Source organism: Chelonoidis abingdonii, chromosome 8, assembly GCF_003597395.2.
Source record: "Chelonoidis abingdonii isolate Lonesome George chromosome 8, CheloAbing_2.0, whole genome shotgun sequence".
NCBI classification, from domain to species: Eukaryota; Metazoa; Chordata; order Testudines; family Testudinidae; genus Chelonoidis; species Chelonoidis abingdonii.
In genome coordinates, this window is record NC_133776.1 from 58,263,899 (window position 1) to 58,283,694 (window position 19,796).

A 19,796-nucleotide genomic window follows, 5' to 3' on the forward strand; every position below is an offset into this window, starting at 1 on the left:
GTCCCAACAGGACATTTTCTACTGCTTTGTTCAGCCTGTTGCTAAGATCCCCTAGCAACTGGGTTTCCAGCCAGGTACAGCTCACCGTGGGAAATTTTTTTTCATGATATTCAACCTAAATTTCCCCTTGCTATGGTTCATACCATCATTCTGGGTTATATCCTTTTCATGTTAAGTAATTCCCCCTGCCCTGTTGCTCACGCTCTTCAGGCATTTGAAGTTCACCATCACAGTCCCCTTAGCTATGACGTAGCCAAGCTCTACATTTAGGGTGGGAGTTCTAAAATGCTTAGTGTTGGCCTAACTTTGCTCCTGTTAAAGTCACCAGCAGTTTTACTATTGACTTCAATGGCAGTCAATGCTGAGGGACTTCGAAAGTCCCTCCTGAGCTATTTTAACCTCAACTCGTAAGTCACTTCCTCCAGCCCCCAAATCATATTTGTTTCGCTGCACTGAAATATAGATAAGGGGTGGCCTAGATCTCTGGGTCAGTTCTGTTAAATAGAAGTAACTTACCTCTAACTGGAGTTCTTCAAGATGGACTCTGCATAGTCCCACTTGTGGGATCAAGGTATCTGCACTGATAGGCACATCCCACGAGTGGAAATATGCAGAGGACATTAGAAGAAAAACCATCATTCAATTCAAAATAGCTCAACAGATCAGTGGTTTGAATCTGCTTGTAGAGGCACAAGGGACTGATCCCTTTCAACACAATCTATTCCCCTGGTTCTAAACCAGGGGTCGACAACCTATAGCACACGAGCCGATTTTTAATGGCATGCTGCTGCCTGCCGGAGTCCCGGCAGGCAGCAGCGCGCCATTAAAAATCTGGCCCGGACAAGCCCGGCCAGCTCTTCTCTGCCCCCACCCCCACAGGGGCAGGGGGCAGAAGCATAGGCGTGTGCATGGGGTATGCCCAGGCACACTCCAATGCAGGAGTGGGCAAATGGCCCCACTTTCCCAGCGCATCAAGCCACAGGGTCCGCACTTCCGAGCCGGAGCACCTAGCTGAGCGCAGCATGCCGCCGGCCCCTCCCCTGCCTTCCCCTTTCCCCTGGATCCATGCTGCTGCATGCTCTGAAGGGCAGGGCTGCGCGCTCCCATGGGGCAGCATGTCTGGCTCTGCGCAGAGGCGAACATGCTGCTAGGAGCCTCATGGTAAGGGGTCCAGGGCTGAGGGGATTGGATAAAGGGTGGGGGCAGTCAGGGGACAGGGAGCAAGGTGGGTTGGATAGCAGGTGGGATCCCGGGAGGGGTGGTTAGGGGCAGGAGGTGTCTCTGGAGGGGGAAGTCAGGGAGCAAGGGGGTTGGATGAGGCATGGGAGTCCTGGGATCTGTCGGGGGGATGGATGGGGTCAGGGCAGTCAGGGGACAGGGAGCAAGGAGGGTCCCGGGGGGGGCAGTTAGTGTGGGGAGTCTCTGAGGGGTGGTCAGGAGACAAGGAGCTGGGGAGGTTGGATGATTCAGGAGTTGGGGGGGCTGTCAGGAGGCAGGGGGGTGGAGAGGGGTTGGGACAGGCAGGGAGAAGGATGGGTTGGATGGGTCAGGAGTTCTGGGGGTCCTGTCAGGGGACGGGAAGTGGTTGGATAGGCATGGGAGTCCCAGGGGGTCTGTCTGGGGGTGGGGTTGTGGATAAGGGTCAGGGCAGTCAGGGCACGGTTAGGGGATAGGGTCCTGGGGGCGGGTAGCCAGGGGACAAGGAGTGGGGGGGTTGGATGGTGGGGTTCTGAGGGGCAGTCAGGGGGCCGGAAGTAGGAGGGAGTGGATGGGGCAGGGCGGGGGCAGGGCTAGGGCATGGCAGGGGTGAGGCTAGGACAGGGCTCCCTAGTGAACATCCTAATGAAATGTGCTGTGCATCCCTATGGGCAGAAGCTTGTCCTACCTGCTCCCCTGCCTCTTCACGTAGTGTACTGGGTTCCTGCCCTCCTCTGCCTCTCTGTCCTCCCTCCCTGGTGCTGATCAGCTGATGGCCCTTGGCGAGGAGGGGGTCGGGAAGGAGCAGAATCAGCGTGCTTGCTGCTCCCGGTGGAGGCAGAGAAGAAGTGGGGGCAGGGACTTAGGGAAGGGGTGGGTGGGTGAAAATAGGAGATATCCCCTCAGCCCCTGCCCTGACTCCCCTCACACACACACCCAGACCCTCTGCCCTGAGCCCTGTACACACCTCATCACACCCAGCCCTCTGCTTGACTCCTTCCACCACCCCGCACGACTCCAGCCCATGACTCTGGACCCCACACATACCCAGCCCCCCAGCCCCTGACACCTCCACCCCCTCACATCCCCAGGCCTCACACCCGATGCACCCCCACATCCCCTGAGCACCAAATTGGAGCTCCTGCACACACAACCCCACACAACATACCCACCTGCACCCTTCGCATCATATGGGAGTTGCCCAGGTAAGTGCCCACACCCAAACCTCCTGCCACCAACCTGAGCCCCCTCCCTCATTCTAGCTCCTGGCCAGACCCTTCAACCCCCAGCCCTGTCTCAAGTGCACACCCACCCTCAGCTCAGTACAAAGAGAGGAAGAATGGGCCAAGAACCAAAGGTAGGTACCCACTGTATGTGGGCAGGGCCAGGACCCCAGACCGGCAGCGAGCTGAGCGGGTCTGGCAGTTGGGATCCCGGCTGGCAGGAGGCGACAGATGGAACTCCTGAGCGGCAGTGAGCTGAGTAGCTCAGCCTACTGCTGGTCTGGGGTCCCGGCCGCAGGCCCCGCTCAGCCCACTGCCAGCCTAGGTGAACAGAACCCCAGAGCAGCAGTGGGCCGAGCGGGCCGGCGGCATAAGATCAACATTTTAATTTAATTTTAAATGAAGCTTCTTAAACATTTTGAAAACCTTGTTTATTTTACAATACAACAATAGTTTAGTTATGTAATATATAGACTTATAGAGAGAGACCTTCTAAAAAACATTAAAATGTATTACCAGCACGCGAAACGTTAAATTAAAGTTTATAAATGAAGACTCGGCACAGCGCTTGTGAAAGGTTGCTGACCCCCATTCTGAACAGTCAATAACTCTGGTCCAGTGAATATATTTTTTCCTCGCCTATCTACCATTTGCATTACTCTTGGCTAAATATAGTATGATTTGCTACTTATCTCATTCCTTAGATTGAAGGCCTTTAAGTGGCTCCATACCCCTCCCGCAGGAATGTCCACAAATAAATCAAGAGAGCAGTGACACTGGAACCAAGATCTGTAGCTTTCCCACCCTCAGCAGGCAGCCTGATTCTAGGGTCACACGTAGCAGGGTAAAGTGGAGTGACAGTACAACAGTGTAGGACTGATGAGAGTGCGAGCACAATCAGGTGCTGCTTCCTCAGAGTGCCCAGAGCTGTCTGGGGAGTAGAGACCCTGTCTACAGCCTTACCTTTGGGACTCTTCTGCGTGCTCATTGATATCTACTCATTTCCCAGTACACATGGGCAGCTTTTTCCTCCTTCATCCCTGGGCTGTAACAGTGAAATCTCAGAATTTCATAGATCCAGAGATTTTAAGGCCATTGTAATCATCTAGTCTGACCTCCTGCATGACACAAGCCAAAGAACTTTACCCAGAACTTGGGTTTGGGGTCGATCATATCCTTTAGAAAGACGTCCAGTCTCTAAAGACGCCAGGTGGTGCAGAATATGCCCAACCCTTTGATGCGTGATTCCCAAGGTAATGAACCCAAGTCAATGAATTGTCAAGAAAAACAGATGATTTCAGTGAGGCAGAAAACTGTTTATTAAGCCTCAGGCCATGGGAAAATCAATGCTATTTAAAAGTTTATACAAAGAAAAAGTGTGAGCTTTTTTTTAAAGAAACAATTATAAAATGAAAATATGATTCAGTCTGTAATCATAAGAGGAGATGCTGTACCAAGGAAGAAAAATTCTTTCTTTTGGAGATAATTGTAGTAAATCAGTAATGTTTTCTGTTCGCTATTTAATTACTTTTGAATGTTAACGAATCACTTAGGTGTTCACTGGGGATTTTTGATCTTTACAGAACCCCAACTCATGCAGGCTGTGGAGGTGAAATGGTCACGAAGTGCCAGGTTTCTCCTCTCTCGCTATTGTGTAAATCAGGAGTCACCCCACTGAAGTCACTGCAGTTACATGTAAGTGAAAAGACAATCAGGCTCAGTCCTGACATTGCTTCACAATCACCCATCCATTACCTTATTTGTAATCTTTGACTTGTGGCACGCCTGCCATTTACTTTCCCCCTTTGGGGCCCTTGTTGAGATGATGCACAATCCAGTCACTAAAAGGTGGGGGGAGCTCCTTCTTGAGCCCAGCAATGAATTTCCAAGTACGAGCCAGAGATGACCTGAGCCCTCCCTCCCCTTCCTCCCTGGAATTCCCCCCCTCTGCCTGCTGACCACCACAGGTCCACCCCAAGCCAGAGCATTGCTCAGCTTTAGTATCCCACAGCTCCTCTCCTGAGCTCCTCATAACACTTTCCCTCGACTCATACAGTCCACATGTACCTCCCTGTGCAGTCCATATCAGTCTCTGCACTGGTCAGGAGAGGGCAAGGGTGACATATGCAGGACCATTAGTCTCCAGCAGCCTAGCATGAGGCTGCTGGCCTTTTACTGCTGCCAATCATTTCCTTTGCTGGCATTGCTGATTGCACTTGTATTTGTCCTTCGATACTCCCTGTACCCTCAAAGCCATGCCAAGGTATTAGGGTCTGTGCGTGTTTGTCCAGAGGGCAGCCCATTGGCAAGTTCAGCTCCACCTGGATCTTTCCATAGTGTTTAAAGTCATGCTATGCAGACAAAGAATCATGGAGATTCTCCTGCCAGAGATGGAATAGCTAATCCTTACCTGTCTGCACAGCAAAGGAGGGTGGGCTGGGGTGGAAGGGATAGGTGGAGAGCTGTCTTGTTTAAGAGATGGCAGCTGGCTTGAAAAGACGAGGCATCCCACATCTTAACTGCTGAAAAGGCAGAAAGGAAGAATCTCGGAGTAGACTGTCAAAGGCACAATGAGAGCTGGGTGCCGAATTCCCATTTGTGCCTTGGAAAATCTTCCTGCTGGTTCCAAAATCTCTCCCTCAGGACAGGCAATCTGCTTCATGAAAAATTTATGAGCCCTTCTAGGCATATTCCTTGCAGTATCTGAAAGATGGGAAGGAGGAGGAACCAGCATCCCAGAAGCAATCCAACCCCCAAACTCCCGCTCTCACAAGGCCAAGGGAAGGCAGTTCCAATATGGCCAAAAGAGCTCGCTCCTCAAAGTTGAAGATCTCAGCTTTTTTCTCCTTCCAGAAGGCGAAGCTGCGGTCAATGTACATGCAGATCTCAACATTGTTGAAGCTGCCTAGCTCAGAACAGTTTCCTGGATCATGTCCAGCCTGCTCAAGAGCAGTGCTCCGAACCCTAACTCTGGACACTGGCTTTAGAGGGCTTTCTGCTGATGCTCTGCTTGGTTCCAGCTCCCTGGCTGGGTCCTTGGTGTTATCAAAAACCCTGAACTTAATGTCCTCAAAACTGGCTTTCCAGCCTTGCTTGCCAGCACTGATTTCATCAGTCACTGCCTTGTGGAACGCTCGCACAGTCTCCCAGGGGTATCTGCCCAAGTGGTCAAACACCTCAAAGCAGAGGAGGTGCCTCATTTTCCGTTCCTCCTGAGGAAGGTCCAGCTCCAGGATGTGGAAGTAGCCAAGCATAAAGAGGTCAAGGGTCAGGCTATTATAATCGGTGGTCACCCCTTTGATACGGGGCAGAAACTGCTCTGGGGAATAGATAGCCTGCTGGCAGTTCAGGTGCCGGATCTGTCATGAGGGCACCTGAGAGATGATGTCCTTCCAGTTGCCAATCAGGTTCTTGATGGTGCTCCTTTGCTGAATTAAATAGCCCAGTTTGCTCATGTCCACCACCGACTTCTCCTCAGGAATCTGTTCCTTTCTGACCTCTGCAGCAGCCTTCACCTCTCTTATTTTCCTGACTCTCTGGGACTCAAGCATTCTCCTGGCTGTGATTTTCAAGGAAGGCATGTAAGCAGATTTCTTCCAGTAGCTTAGAAAGAGCATCACTATTCATTCTTTCCTGAGGCTAGTGGGCTCTACCACTGGAACAAGAGACCTGCTCACATCTGAGGAAGCCTCTTTGCAGCTGATCCCAGAGTCACTGACATTCTCCATATCTCGACATGCATGTTCTTCACAGACTAGTTTTCTCTGACTCTTACTGGTGCTCCACTGCTTTTGAGAAATAAGATCCTCACCTGACCAGCATTCTCCTGATTGTTCCCAAGGCATGGCCTCCACCCCTCGGAGCTCCAAGGCCATTCTTTGTCCTGGGAGAACATGTTTCTCAAAATTACCTCTCAGCTTCCTGACAGAGACGCCACACTCCAGGATCTCTCTCTCTGCACTGCCTCCAGCAGGGCACTTCCCCTCACCAGGCCTGGATGGTTCTTTAGGCGATGGCATCTCTGCCTCCTTCCTCAAGCCGTTTACATTAGTGAGCAGCACGGACATGCTTTTCACCATGCCAGGAGCGTCTGGCCATCCTGGTGCAGGAGCTGGCTGTTGACAGTGATATGGACAATGAGGGCAGGAAGGATAGTTTGCAGCTCCTCCACTAGGCACCCCAGCTCTCTTTCACACTCCTGACATCTCTTCCTCAGCTGCAGATTCTCAATCTGCTTCTCCAAGTAAAGTAGGTCGTCCTCGGTCAGTAGCTCCCTGAAGGGGCCCAGGATACCATTGTGGGCCTGTGAATACCTCCAGTCCTCCATCTCCACTGAACAGCCTCCACTGCTCTGCATGCGGGAGACAGAAAGTGAGAGACTGCAGGTCATTAATGTAATCTTCTAGAGACAGGGCTTCAGGTGACCCCCCCACACACACACTGGTGTGACACAAGCGCACTGACACCCCAGCAATATGATGAAAGTGCACAGGATTTGGCTCCCACAGCTTCTGCGACTGGTGATTAGAGAGAGTGTGACTGCTAAAGAACAGAGAAGGCTCCCTAACACACAGGTCCAGGGCTCCCCTTTGCTTTGAGAAGGTCTCTGTGTCTATTGTTCTAAGGAGCACATTGGCTTGAAAGTCATTTGCATTGTGTGAGTGCACAGTCCTTGCTCTGGCACCATGTAGCTTTCATTGGGTCTGCACTGGAGTTGGACAACATGGTTTTGATTGATTATTTCAATGGAAAAAAAAACTAGCATTTTTGTGTCCTGAAACCTATTTGTCAAGTTGGAGTCAAATTCAGTGAAAGATTTTGGTTGAACTTTTTTTTCAAAAGAGTTGAAAAGTTTGTTTGTGACCGTTTTGTATCAAAATGTTTCATTTCGACTCTTCAATTTGAAATGGCCTTTTGAATTGACCAAAAAAGGGTGAAACACTTCAAAAATGGCTGATTCAAAGCACAAACAAACAAAAATCACTTCAAGTTGACTCTAAACATCTCAAGTCAACTAAAACAATTTACTTGAATTTTCATTTTGAAAAAACTTTGGGGAAAGAAAGATTTTGGTTTGAATCGAACTGGAATTTTCCTCAGAAATGTTGGTTCAGGCCCCCTTTGAACCAAAAATTTGCGAGGCCTTTGTCTGCACTGAGCTTCAAGAATAGACAAAGGCCTGAACCCTGCCTTGCACAGGGACTGTGGGTTGGACCCACATGTAGTTCTACTGAAGTGACTATACCAGTGACGGAAAACCAGGAGTGCAATGATCTCATGACGTTAGAATTCAGGACTGAGGTAAGGCATGACATAGCTGAGAGAAAGTTAGGGAGTGAGCTGGGAAGGAGAAAGAGGAACAAGCAAAGCAAGGAGAAGCCTATAAAGACTTTTAACCCAGCCTAAAACAGCCAGTTCTCCTTCGTTCAGTGCAGTACCATACCTTCCTGCCCTTGTCCTCTTCTGCTTCCAGCCGAACCTGCAGCTTCCTCACCATCACCTGCCTCTTCCACTCGGGAATCGACTGGCCTTGTTCATCATGGGTGGGCACCAGGGCATCGAGGTCTGATGGGTACGGCTCATCCAGTTTGGGGAGATGCAGCTGCTCTGCACAGGATCTGCTGGTGCAGTCTTCTCGCCCTGAGCAATGATAGGAGTCACAGCTCATGTTTTTCCAGTACAGCCGGTTTTTAAGAGGACTTCATGCAATGTACCAAAGGGAGGTGAGGTAGGAGCACACAGGGTCAGACCCTCCTGGCTGGGTTGCTCTGCTCAGACAGGCAAAGCAGCTTTGTGTAGGGGAGAGGTGCTGGGGTAGGTCAGGGGGTGACCTGGGATGGAAGGGACTATGTCTGGAGCATATTTCAATTCTGGACCAGCAGAGCGGCCACCAGGAGCTGTTCCAGCCTCTAGGAGCTGTTTCAGCCACCATAGCTTAGACTGGCCTCAAGGCTGCTCTAAGATACTCTGAGGGTCAAACTGACCTCTATGTGCACTCCTGACTGACGGGTATATAAAGGGCTTTAAGACACCACCTTGCCCCCTCAGCACAGCTCAGCAAGATTTGGGGCTTACCCCAAGAACCAATTCCAAGAGTCTGTCTTGGAGAAATTTGCACTCTGAATTTCACACAATGAGTGTGTGTTTCCACACCCAACCCTTCCAACTACCCATCAGCACTGCAAGCTGGGACCCCAGCGTATGGAGTGCCCACCTACTGCCAGGCTGAATTACTGAGAGCTGGAATGTGTGCTGATAACTAAAGGGCAAGGCTGTGACATGCACTAGCACCATCCAGAGGCCCTGGCAGATGGAACGTGCTCATATTGTGAGGGACAGGAACCTCAGGGGCAAAGCATCCTCTCCAGCCATGTTTGGGTGTGTTCAGAGCAGGGCAGCACCTTCAGCAGCATAGCAGCCACTAACGTAATGCTTGAGCACAGATGTTCACAAGGGCTGGTGAGAGTTAGGTGCCAAACTCCCAGCACCAGGTCTTGGCACCAGCTACATCCTGGTCAGCAAGTCAGCCCTCTGATGTGCTGTGACAAACAGGGTTTTGGGGGATGGAAATGGCCAGTAATGGTTTTGATCATTTTATTAACACAAATTTTGAAAATAAAATATTGAATGAGGCACAAAAATGTTTGTGAAACATGTTGACTGTTGAAAGGACAAATGTCTCACATGCCACAACTTCATTCATTCTCCTGATTTCTAGAAGTAATCCAAATGGCCTTGGAGACGTGGGGGGAGAGGCAAGGAACCTGAGTAAATACCTTGCCAGCATCGTCCCCTGGGGTTTGTTCTGTTGGCTGCTGACACAGATTGCAGCAGCGGTAACTATAATGGGATGTTAGTGTGGCTTTGTGCTATTCCACAGCCAGTCTATGCAGCTGCTGGAAGATCTACCCAGAGTGGCTGGGGCTGGGAGAAAGGGAGTATCCAACTCAGGAAAGATGGGTGGTGTTGCCACAGACAACAAATTGTTGCTGAAAGGGGATTGTTGCCTTGAGAACTGATCAGAAACCTGGGAAGTTCTGCTGAAGAGGTGTCCCTAAAAAGCAAAGGAGAGGCCAAGTGGAAATAGACAGAAAGGAAAACAAAGTCCAAAGGGAGCTGCAGGGATGAGTGAGTGACATACGGAGTGTGCGAACAAGGCTGTGATCCTGGCCTTCTGCAGGGATTTGCTGAGCTTTGGCTCTGCTATGAGTGGTTTGCTGGGCTCGCTGGGTTTCAGCATGTTGAAGGACCTTGTGGCTGGAAGGGAGAGAAGAAATACAGGCAGATGTAAAATATCAGAGAGGTGGCCGTGTTAGTCTGGATCTGTAAAAGCAGCAAAGAGTTCTGTGGCACCTTATAGACTAACAAATGTATTGGAGTATGAGCTTTCATGGGTGAATACCCACTTCGTCAGATGCATGTAGTGGAAATTTCCAGAGGAAGGTATAAATATGCAAGCAAGAAGCAGGCTAGGGATAACGAGGTTAGTTCAATCAAGGAGGATGAGGCCCTCTTCTAGCAGCTGAGGTGTGAACACCAAGGGAGGAGAAACTGATCTTGTAGTTGGCAGCCATTCACAGTCTTTGTTGAATCCTGAGCTGATGGTGTCAAATTTGCAGATGAACTGAAGCCAGCAGTTTCTCTTTGAAGTCTGGTCCTGAAGTTTTTTGCTGCAGGATGGCTACCTTTAAATCTGCTATTGTGTGTCCAGGAGATTTAAGTGTTCTCCTACAGGTTTTGAATATTGCCATTCCTAATATCTGATTTGTGTCCATTTATCCTTATGTAGGGACTCTCCAGTTTGTTTGATGTACATAGCAGAGGGGCATTGCTGGCATATGATGGCGTATATTACATTGGTGGACGTGCAGGTGAATGAACCGGTGCTGGTGTGGCTGATCTGGTTAGGTCCTGTGATGGTGTCACTGGTGTAGATATGTGGGCAGAGTTGGCATCAAGGTTTGTTGCGTGGATTGGTTCCTGAATTAGAGTTGCTATGGTGTGGTGTAATTGCTGGTGAGAATATGCTTCAGATTGGCGGGTTGTCTGTGGGCGAGGACTGGCCTACCTCCCAAGGCCTGTGAAAGTGAGGGATCATTGTCCAGAATGGGTTGTAGATCAAATATCAGGACCAGACTTCAAAGAGAAACTGCTGAACTTCAGTTCATCTAACTAGCCAACTACAAAAGCAGTTTCTCCTCCCTTTGTGTTCACCCCTCAGCTGCTAGAAGAGGGCCTCATCCTCCCTGATTGAACTAACCTCATTATCTCTAGCCTGATTCTTACTGGCATATTTATACTGGTCTCTGGAAATTTCCACTACATGCATCCGATGAAGTGGGTATTCACCCACAAAAGCTCAGGCTTATGTAAAAGAGGTTCAGGGCAATGAGAATAGTAGGGGATCCAGTTTTCATCGAATGGCGACCCTGCCCTTTACAGGCTGTATGCTTGGGGACAGATAGCAAGTGAGAACAATTTTAAGGGAGTATTTTGCTTTAACACTACAGTGATTTGCATGATTAAGAATACAGACTGAGTAATGGTATTCATCAGCAAGGGAAGTCAATACTATGTTAGCCCTTTAGCAAAACCCAGTCACCCTAGAGAACACATTTTAAATGATTACAACATTTACCGCCATTTCCAATTTCACAGTAAAATGTTTGAAAATATAATACAAACATTTTGGGGCAGTCTGCAGCTGGTGTAGATGATACAGTTCCATGGAAGTAAATTTTCAGTTTTACTGAAGTCAATGGCTTGAGGCCAGTTGACACCAACGGAGGATCTGACCCATACAGTGCATACATATTTGCTATTTTACAGTTCCTGTGAACACGGATAGTCATTAGTATATACCACTGAAATACTACAGGATTGCTCCTGGCCATTTAACAGCAGAACAGCCAGGAAGCTCTGATACTCACATCTGTTGCTGAGAGTTTCAGAAGAAATACCAGAGCCTGTACTCACTGGCTATGTTCTGGTGTGTGTGGATAATTCCTTCTTTCACCATGGCTAGTGTGTGGCTTACTCCCATCTGCAGAGGATTCACTGATGCCAGAGCCGAGAAAGACACAGAGAAGGAAGGGCTCTTTCACCTCTGAAAATGTAAAACACCTTTCAGTGTCTACATCTTTCAGTATAACATTGTGTCTTTCTACTGCTTTTCCTTTTGACTCCACCAGTTAGATCAGCTTCATGGCCACTTACTGATAGAGCCAGTTAGCACAGCAGCACTGTGAGTGTCCCCACAGCTCTTGTCTTCCCAATGTCAGCTGGCATCAAGCATACATAGCCCTGCCAATGTTAGAGGTTATGCATACTCACACGGCACTGCAGATTTCAGTCAGGTGAGATTCCTCACTGCTCCTTACTGGGAGATTTAGGACTTGAGTGGACTACTCACAGAAAAACAACAAACAACTCACACTTCTTTGATGTTTTTGTCCCTTTTTCTGTTCTCAAATTATCCCTGAACAGACTTAGATTTCTACAAATTTGTTTCATTATCTGAAATTATGTGTTGAATTATGTGTTTCAACTTAAAGATTCCTTGTAAATTACTGAATGAGACTTCTGGTATTTGCCATTTGTAATTCGCTCACGTCCTGAGTTACTTGCTATTGTTCCTGTGATCTGCTTGGATATTTGCCAATCCCTCAGTTACTTCTCAGTTTCAGCTCAAGCAGTTGCGCCAATACATGTTGGCATAAGTACTTGTGAAACTCTCCTGTTCCACAAATGTTCTTGGGAAGAAAATTCCCTACAAAAGTGTTCAGGAAAGACAAATATAAAAGGTTGTAAAAAGCAACAGAAAGTCCTGTGGCACCTTTAAGACTAACAGATTTAGTGGAGCATAAGCTTTTGCGGGTGAATACCCACTTCGTCAGACGTCTGACGAAGTGGGTATTCATCCACGAAAGCTTATGCTCCAATACATCTGTTAGTCTTAAAGGTGCCACAGGACTCTCTGTTGCTTTTTACAGATCCAGACTAACATGACTACCCCTCTGATAAAAGGTTGTGAATACTATGGAAGGAAATTCATGGGGCTAGATTCTGCTCTCATTTACACCGAAGTTCAGGGAGCCATGCCAGTGTAAAACAGACATAAGCAAGAGGAAAATCAGGTCTAGTGTTGTCATTCAAATAAATGTTTGCAGAATTTTCCCAGCTCTAGTTAAGCAGTTTCTTTTAACATACCTTTCCACTATTCATTTCTCCAGTTGTGTGCCAGAGCGATATCTATTTTATTTTGACACAATCAAACAACAGGAAAGTTGATCCCCTCCAGGAACCTTCCAAAGAAGCAAAGATGAGCTCTGTCTTAACCAATCCCCCAGCAGGCAGTAGGGTACCTTGCCATTCTCCCTCATGGCGATGGCCTCACTTGACATTCTGAGGTGTGCTTGTCCACTCTCCAGTTGGTAGTAGTCACCAGTGTGCTGGCTCTTTATTACTGGGACCTTGGCCACTTGACCCTCCTGGCTGCTAGAAGTCCTCCACTGAGCAGACTACTGGGACACAGACAACTGTGAAAGAGGAAGCACAGGAAAGCACAACACCTGACCGTCCATTTGCCCAGTGCAGGGGGGAATGAACAATTATCCCGCAGGGAGGAGTTTGGGAGTGATCCGTCTGTTAGTATGGCCCCTTCCACAATGGCCTCCCTAAAACCATAGGTTACTGCTGTGAGACAGATCTCAGTCTCCTCAGGAGAAGGAACCAGTGCACCTGTCACAATAATGCCACATGGAAATTGGTTCTAATCCTGCTCATCCTCATTTGGAAGGACTGTGGTTAAAAAAAAAAGCCACAGAGATGGAGTAGCAGAGGACCTCCTGCTCAGCAACACTGATCCCCTGCATAAAGAAAGGACCCCGCACCACATTATAACTCTGACTGATTTCAGTGTGCAGCACAACAGGTCAAAAATGGCAGGTTTTCTGAGAAGGGTGGGAGGGATATGGGGGGATGTTCCAAAGCTCTGATACCAAACGGAACATGGTGACAGACACAGAGACACACGTGCTGTTACCCATGTCCCTTCACATCATCAGTGCCAGCAGGTTTAGGCACTAGCCTGTCACTCACTACAGCCCAAATGAATATAGCATCATTGCTCTAGTGGTCCCTTCAACTCATCCAGCCTGAGCTCTGTATGGTACAGGCCATCAGCACCCCCAGCACCTGCACACTGGACCGACCAACCAAAATGAGACCAAAGTCTTACAGCTCCTAGGAGACCAGACTATTACATGCCACAGGCAGAGAACAGGAGGGCCCAAGGTGTCCCAGTGCCAGAGGACCCCACAGTGCAGGGAAATGATTAAGTGAGATACACCCAGATAATCTGGCAAGTGACCTGCACCCATACGCTGCTGAGGAAGATGAAAACCTCCAAGGTCAAGGCCAGTCTGAGGTGGGGGGAAATTCCTTCCCGATGCCACACATGGCGATCAGTTAGACCCTGAGCATGTGATCAAGAACCAGCCAGCCAGGCAGCTGAGAGAGAGAATACTCAGTGTCTCCACAGAGCCCTGGCCCATTCCACCCAGTGTCCCATCTCCAGCTGTGGCTTTACTTAATGCTTCAGAGGAAGAAGATAAAAAACTCTCCCAGAATACATAGGGGGGGAATCCCTTCCTGACTCCTGCAGGTGGCTGGCAGAAGTCCTGAAGCATGAGCTTTAGGAACATAAGGTATAAACTAGAAGTGACCCCCCCCAGGGCTGCCAAGCCCTGCCTTGCACCAAAACAAACAACCCCATCATGCAATTACATTCATACATTTGTCCAGGTCTCTCTCAAAACTACTGGGAGGCTGTTCCAGAACCTCACCTCTCTGCTGGTTAGAAGCCTTCTTCTAATTTCCAGCATGAATTTGTTTGTGGCCAGTTTATACCACTTTGTTCTTGTGCCAACATTACCCTTTAGCTTAAATGCCCTTCACTCTCCCTGGTATTTACTTTACAATGAATTTGTAGAAAGCAATCGTATCCCCTCTCAGCCTCCTTTTTGTGAGACCAAACAAGACAAACTCTTCCAGTCTCCTCTCAGATGATAGATCCTCTGTTCCCTTGATCATCTAGTAGCTGTTCTCTGCATCTGTTCTACCATCACAAAAGATGGATTTAAACTGTGTGACCAGAACAGTTCACAGTATTCCAAATGAGGTATCCCCAGTGCCGTATACTGTGGCATTACCACTTCCCTATCTCGACTGGAATGTCTTACCGGATACCCCATTTGCCTTTTTTATAGCTGCATCACATTGGTGGCTCACAGTCATCCTGTGATGGACCCCCACACCCAGGTCTCTCTCCTCTGCGGTCACTCCCAACTGATGAACCCCCAGCTTGTAGCATAAATTCTTGTTAGACCCTAAGTGCATGACCATGCACAGTAGAGCTTTGGAGGGCACCGTAAATAGCTACTTGAATCTCTCTGCTGTTCTAATGTACCTTTTCTGCCAGCTGTGCAGTGTTCTAGGCCACAGGCACCAACTTCAGCTCCTACTGGGACTCTTATTGAGGGAAATGGGAGAGGCAGAGGCTATGAAGGACACTGACTGGCTGGTACACAGAAGTACAAATTGCAGAAGCCTTGTGACCCTTTGCATAGCAGTTGCCAATGGGCTCCATCAGTGGCACATTAAGGTCAAGGGATTACCTTGCACAGATTTTTTTGCACAGAATATTCATTTCTATTACCCCAGGTTCTAAGTAGTGATGAAAGGCCCCATCTAAGTGTTAGCTAGAAGCAGCACCTGGGGATGAGCCATCCTCCAAGAAAGGTAAGCCAACCTCAGGGAAAGAGCAGTAGGCACCTGAGTCATAGCAAAAAGTGGAAAGACTGTAAAACAAAGTCTCATCACACTGGCTGCTTAGCACAGAGTGATACCAACCACAGTGCCTTACTAATGTACCTACCGGCCAATAGATTCTCTGGGCACTTGAGACAATGCAATAAAGTGTGTTTAATTCAGGAAGTAAATGTAGGGTTTTGAACAAATGTTTGGTCCTCATTTTCAGTCAATCGAATGCCTAGAAGTTTCAGTCTTCTGGCCAGATCTCAGCATGACTTGTTAATTTGATCAAGTGAACATACAGTTCTGCTACACCAATGAAGCCCTTAGGAGAATGCACCACCTGTCTCAGGAGTGCTCCAAACCATGATCTATTATCTGCTAGTGTAGTAACCCCCTGAGGTAGGACATTATGAGTTAGAATCCCTCCAGTGCTGCAGGGGCGGGGCTGCAATCTGCACCCTCCTGCACCAGCAGGGAAGTTCTCACAGAAGGGTAGAATTCACCCTCTGCCATTCTCTGGCCATTCCACTGGGAATTTGTGCCTGGGACACCACAGGAGCACCCATACTGACACTGCCTGGAAGTTGCACTGGTTCACTACATCTCTGGGGTGACCAGCTTGGGCTGGTGCCAGCCCAGCTCAGGAAGCGACTAATGCATGGTACGTTCAGTACAGTGGGATTACATATCTGTCAGGTCCTGTTTGAACTCAGGATAGTGTCTCAGGCAGCACTGGCCAGGCTAATATAAATAAAATTGGCAAAAAGTGATCCATCCTCATACCTAGGTCCTGAGCAATGCAGTTACAGAAATTTTAAAATATATGAATCATTATTTGACAAATGTGTTAGACTGAGTTTGTAACTCACCTGAGCTTTTGTAGCAGCAGAGATCTCTCTGGTAAGAGTCCTGTAGTATTAGTCAAAATGATGCACTACTGTACTAGGTCAGTAAACTCATTAACTATATGATTGACAAGGAATGTTCATAATAACCCTTACAATGAACGAAACGTCAGCATGCAGCCTGCTCTTTTCTAGGGCACTAGCCCTTACTTGGGGATCAGTATTTACGCTGCTTCGTCATCAACTCTTTACAATCTATTGGAGAAGCAAGATTATCCCAAAAGGACTGGGAGATCAATTCCTAACATAGTATCCTGAGTGCCCCCTCCCACTCCTCTATGCAGTTTACCTCTGCTGGTAGTTGTGTGCATGTATGTACACGCCGTACAGTGTTCTGATTAGACTCCCTTTTAGGCTAGCATTTGGAGTGTTTGTAGAGTCCAGAGCTGTGAGCTGACAGGCAGAGCACAGAAAACTATGCTGAATAGAAGACTAATCCGGCACAAGAGAGTTCAGCTTGATCAACTAGCTGCTGTCTTTCCTTCTTCCTTTTACTTTCTATTTCATCCTGTCAGCTTTGGAGCATTTTGTTCTTTTTGCAAAGGAATCAGTATAAGCAGCAAAGAGTCCTATGGCACCTTATAGACTAACAGACTTTTTGGAGCATGAGCTTTCATGGGTGAATACCCACTTCGTCAGATGCATGTAGTGGAAATTTCCAGGGGCAGGTATATATATGCAAGCAAGCTAGAGATAATGAGGTTAGTTCAGTCAGGGAGGATGAGGCCCTGTTCTAGCAGTTGAGGTGTGAAAACCAAGGGAGGAGAAACTGGCTCAGTTCATCTGGCAATTTGACCCATCAGTCAGATTACGAAAGACTGTGAATGGCTTGCCAACTACAAAACCAGTTTTCCTCTTGGTTTTCACACCTCAACTGCTGGAACAGCCTCATCCTCCCTGATTGATACTACCTAATTATCTCGCTTGCTTGCATATATAGTAGTATATATATAGTATATAACCTGCCCGGAATTTCACTACATGCACTGACGATAGGGATTCACCCAAGAAAACTCAGCTCAAAACGTCTGTTAGTCTATAAGGTGCCACAGGACTCTTTGCTGCTTTTACAGATCCAGACTAACACGACTACCTCTCTGATACTAGGAATCAGTATGAACTTTTTTGGTAACATTAGGTCTCAGCTCCAAGATTCAGAGAAGTCAAGGCCAGAAGGGACTGTTACGATCATCTAGTCTGAGCCCTTATTGACCCAGTCCATCAAACATCATCCTGTGATTCCTGTACCAACCCCATTACTTTCTCATTCAGCTAAAGCACCTCTTCTAGAAAGACATCCAGCCGTTCTGGAGCTCAGCTCCCAGTAAGCCCAGAGCAGCTTAGTCATGCCTTCATGTTTGCAACATGTCATTGAATTTAGAAAGTAGAGACGGAGGAGCAAGGTCCTGTGAACTGCTGGATTATGAAGCTCTCTGCCAGTTTATTATCCTTTATTGATCAACTAGGAGAGATTTAGCAGGAGTGGGACTCTTTGGAGTACAGAAAAAGCCCTGAAGATACTAGTCCTGACAAGAACATGCTTCTATTCTCCACTGTGTTTTCAGGTTGAGAACTGAAACCACATCCCCTGATATCAGTGATTCATGTCTCGATCCTGGAGCACAAAGACCACATTCACACACAACCTGCTTAGGCTGAAGTATAGAGGCAAGCAGTCAAGGCTCTACCTCTGTCCATGGGTGGGTTGGCAAGATTTCCCTTCTCCCTGGGGCAAATTAATGGCAGGAATGCAGTCTCACTCAACCAATAGGGGGCACCATGGCAACAGAGATAAAGAGGAGTCTGGTTTAGTGAGGCCCCATGAGCCAAAACTACAGCCTAAAACTAAATCTGTATGAGAGGATACATACCAGTGCCACCCCTCCAGTCCTGTCCAGCGTTCATCTGAAGCACCCTCCACTGGGGAGGAGAGGGTAAAATTCTGCTGTGGATCCAGAGTTTTGGAAGCTCAGAATTGGGATGGCCAAGGAATCATTGCTGGTCCCAGGTGGCTTCCTGACAGGAGAAACTGGAGCTCCCAGCCCTTTAGCCTGGAGACAGTCAGAGACTGTATTGTGCAGCTAGAGGAGGTGGCAGGAGGGGAGGTCAAAGTGTCACAATTAGTATTGCATTAATATTTGAAGGCTAGGAGTCAAGTGGCAAGCAGCTTGGGATGGGAGGGGCCTGGATCTTTTACCTGAGGCCATTATGGGAAAGATTTGCTTGGCTGCCTCCACTCCCTCCCCTCTGGCTCCCCACTGCTATTTCTGAAAGCTACTGACTCTATGAAGGGAGGCAGCGCTGCTCAGCCATGCTGGCTGCTGGCTCAGTAGATCCAAGACAGGGAGAGCAGCAGTGCGAAGTCAGCCTAACAGGACGGATATTTGGAAAAGAGGGAGCAGCCAAGAGGGCTGGGCTCCAGGCACAGGCACCAACACTTGGGGGATGTTGGTTCTTTAACAAAAATCTAAAACAAAGAAAAATAGCAACCTAAGGGGCAGAACAGAGGAGCAAAGCATGGAGGGAATGCTGAGGTCAGAGGCGAGCTCTGGGCTCAATACACCTTTGGCTATCAGCAAGAAGAGAAGGACAGCTGGGGCCATGTGTCCTGTTTATACCCCAGAACCCGGCCCGGCTCCAGGCAACAGCAAACCAAGCAGGTGCTTGGGGCGGCCAATGAAAAGGGGCGGCACGTCCAGGTCTTGGGCGGCAATTTGGTGGCAGGTCCCTCAGTCCCTCTCAGAGGGAAGGACCTGCCACTGAATTGCCACTGAAGAATGAAGCAGCGCAGTAGAGCTGCCGCCAAAGTGCCACCAATCACAGCTTTATCTTTTGTTTTTTTCCCGCTTCCCCACTGGGGGTGACAAAAAAGCTGGAGCCGACCCTGCCCAGAACCCTGTGTGAGGGCAAAGGCGAGTGATGGCAAGGCCGCTGCTTTTCAGAAGATGCTGAATTTGCATGCTTGGATTCACTAATCCAAAGAGTGGGGATCTGCAGGGGCACCTCTCAAAGGAAACAGGCTGGTAACCTGTCCTGTCCCTGGTGCTGATTCCCGCATTTGCTTTGCCCCAGCCATGCACCAGCTGCAGTCTCAATTCTTCATCTGATCATCGCTGTTGACTTTGCCCTTGATCACTGTCCCAATGTCAGATTTCAACATGCGCCCAAATCTTGCCATTTGCTTCAACAATATTGCACTGGTTTCCAGTTTGATCACAAACTTTTCAGTGAGGAGCAAAGGGCACTGTGACACCAGATCATCTGTTTACTGCAAAATTCAGACCTGCTGTGTGTTGATCATCTGTGGGGAGGGAAGTCAGAGGGTGCTCTTCCTCCCACAACACACTAGGGGCCAACATGGGGAAGGATACAGACCTAGCACTCAAGCAGCAGGCCCAGCTAACATACCTATTCTATTCTCATTTCCAGCTGGGCACTAAGCGAGGCGACTAACATCTCTCTCATGTTTGTGCTCTCATTCTCTCCCCAGGGGGAGAACTGGGCGTGCAATGGAGTGTTTTATTTCACCAGGGTTGGTTTGTGGTTTTAAATGCACACACTAACACAAACAGACTAGAGAAAGCAGGTCAAAGAATGCAACTTGTGTTTGTGGTGCATGTAATGGGCCTTAGATCTGTTCCACAGTGTGAGATCA

The 19,796-nt window shown here is 48.4% G+C and overlaps 2 protein-coding genes across 13 annotated transcripts in view; one reads left to right on the top strand and one right to left on the bottom strand.

Moving 5' to 3' along the window:
* Positions 1–19,796, top strand: part of KIF1A (kinesin family member 1A) — a 522,969-nt gene that overhangs the window by 324,182 nt on the left and 178,991 nt on the right. The gene's annotated exons all lie outside the window — the stretch shown is intronic.
* ESPNL (espin like) overlaps positions 3,018–19,796 on the bottom strand; it is a 45,950-nt gene continuing 29,171 nt past the window's right edge. Inside the window, 6 exon segments of the mRNA XM_075068992.1 lie at positions 3,018–6,502; positions 6,505–6,771; positions 7,864–8,060; positions 9,562–9,677; positions 11,397–11,611; positions 12,785–12,940. Of these exon segments, the coding sequence (XP_074925093.1) occupies positions 5,102–6,502; positions 6,505–6,771; positions 7,864–8,060; positions 9,562–9,677; positions 11,397–11,611; positions 12,785–12,940 (2,352 nt within the window). The 3' untranslated portion in view covers positions 3,018–5,101.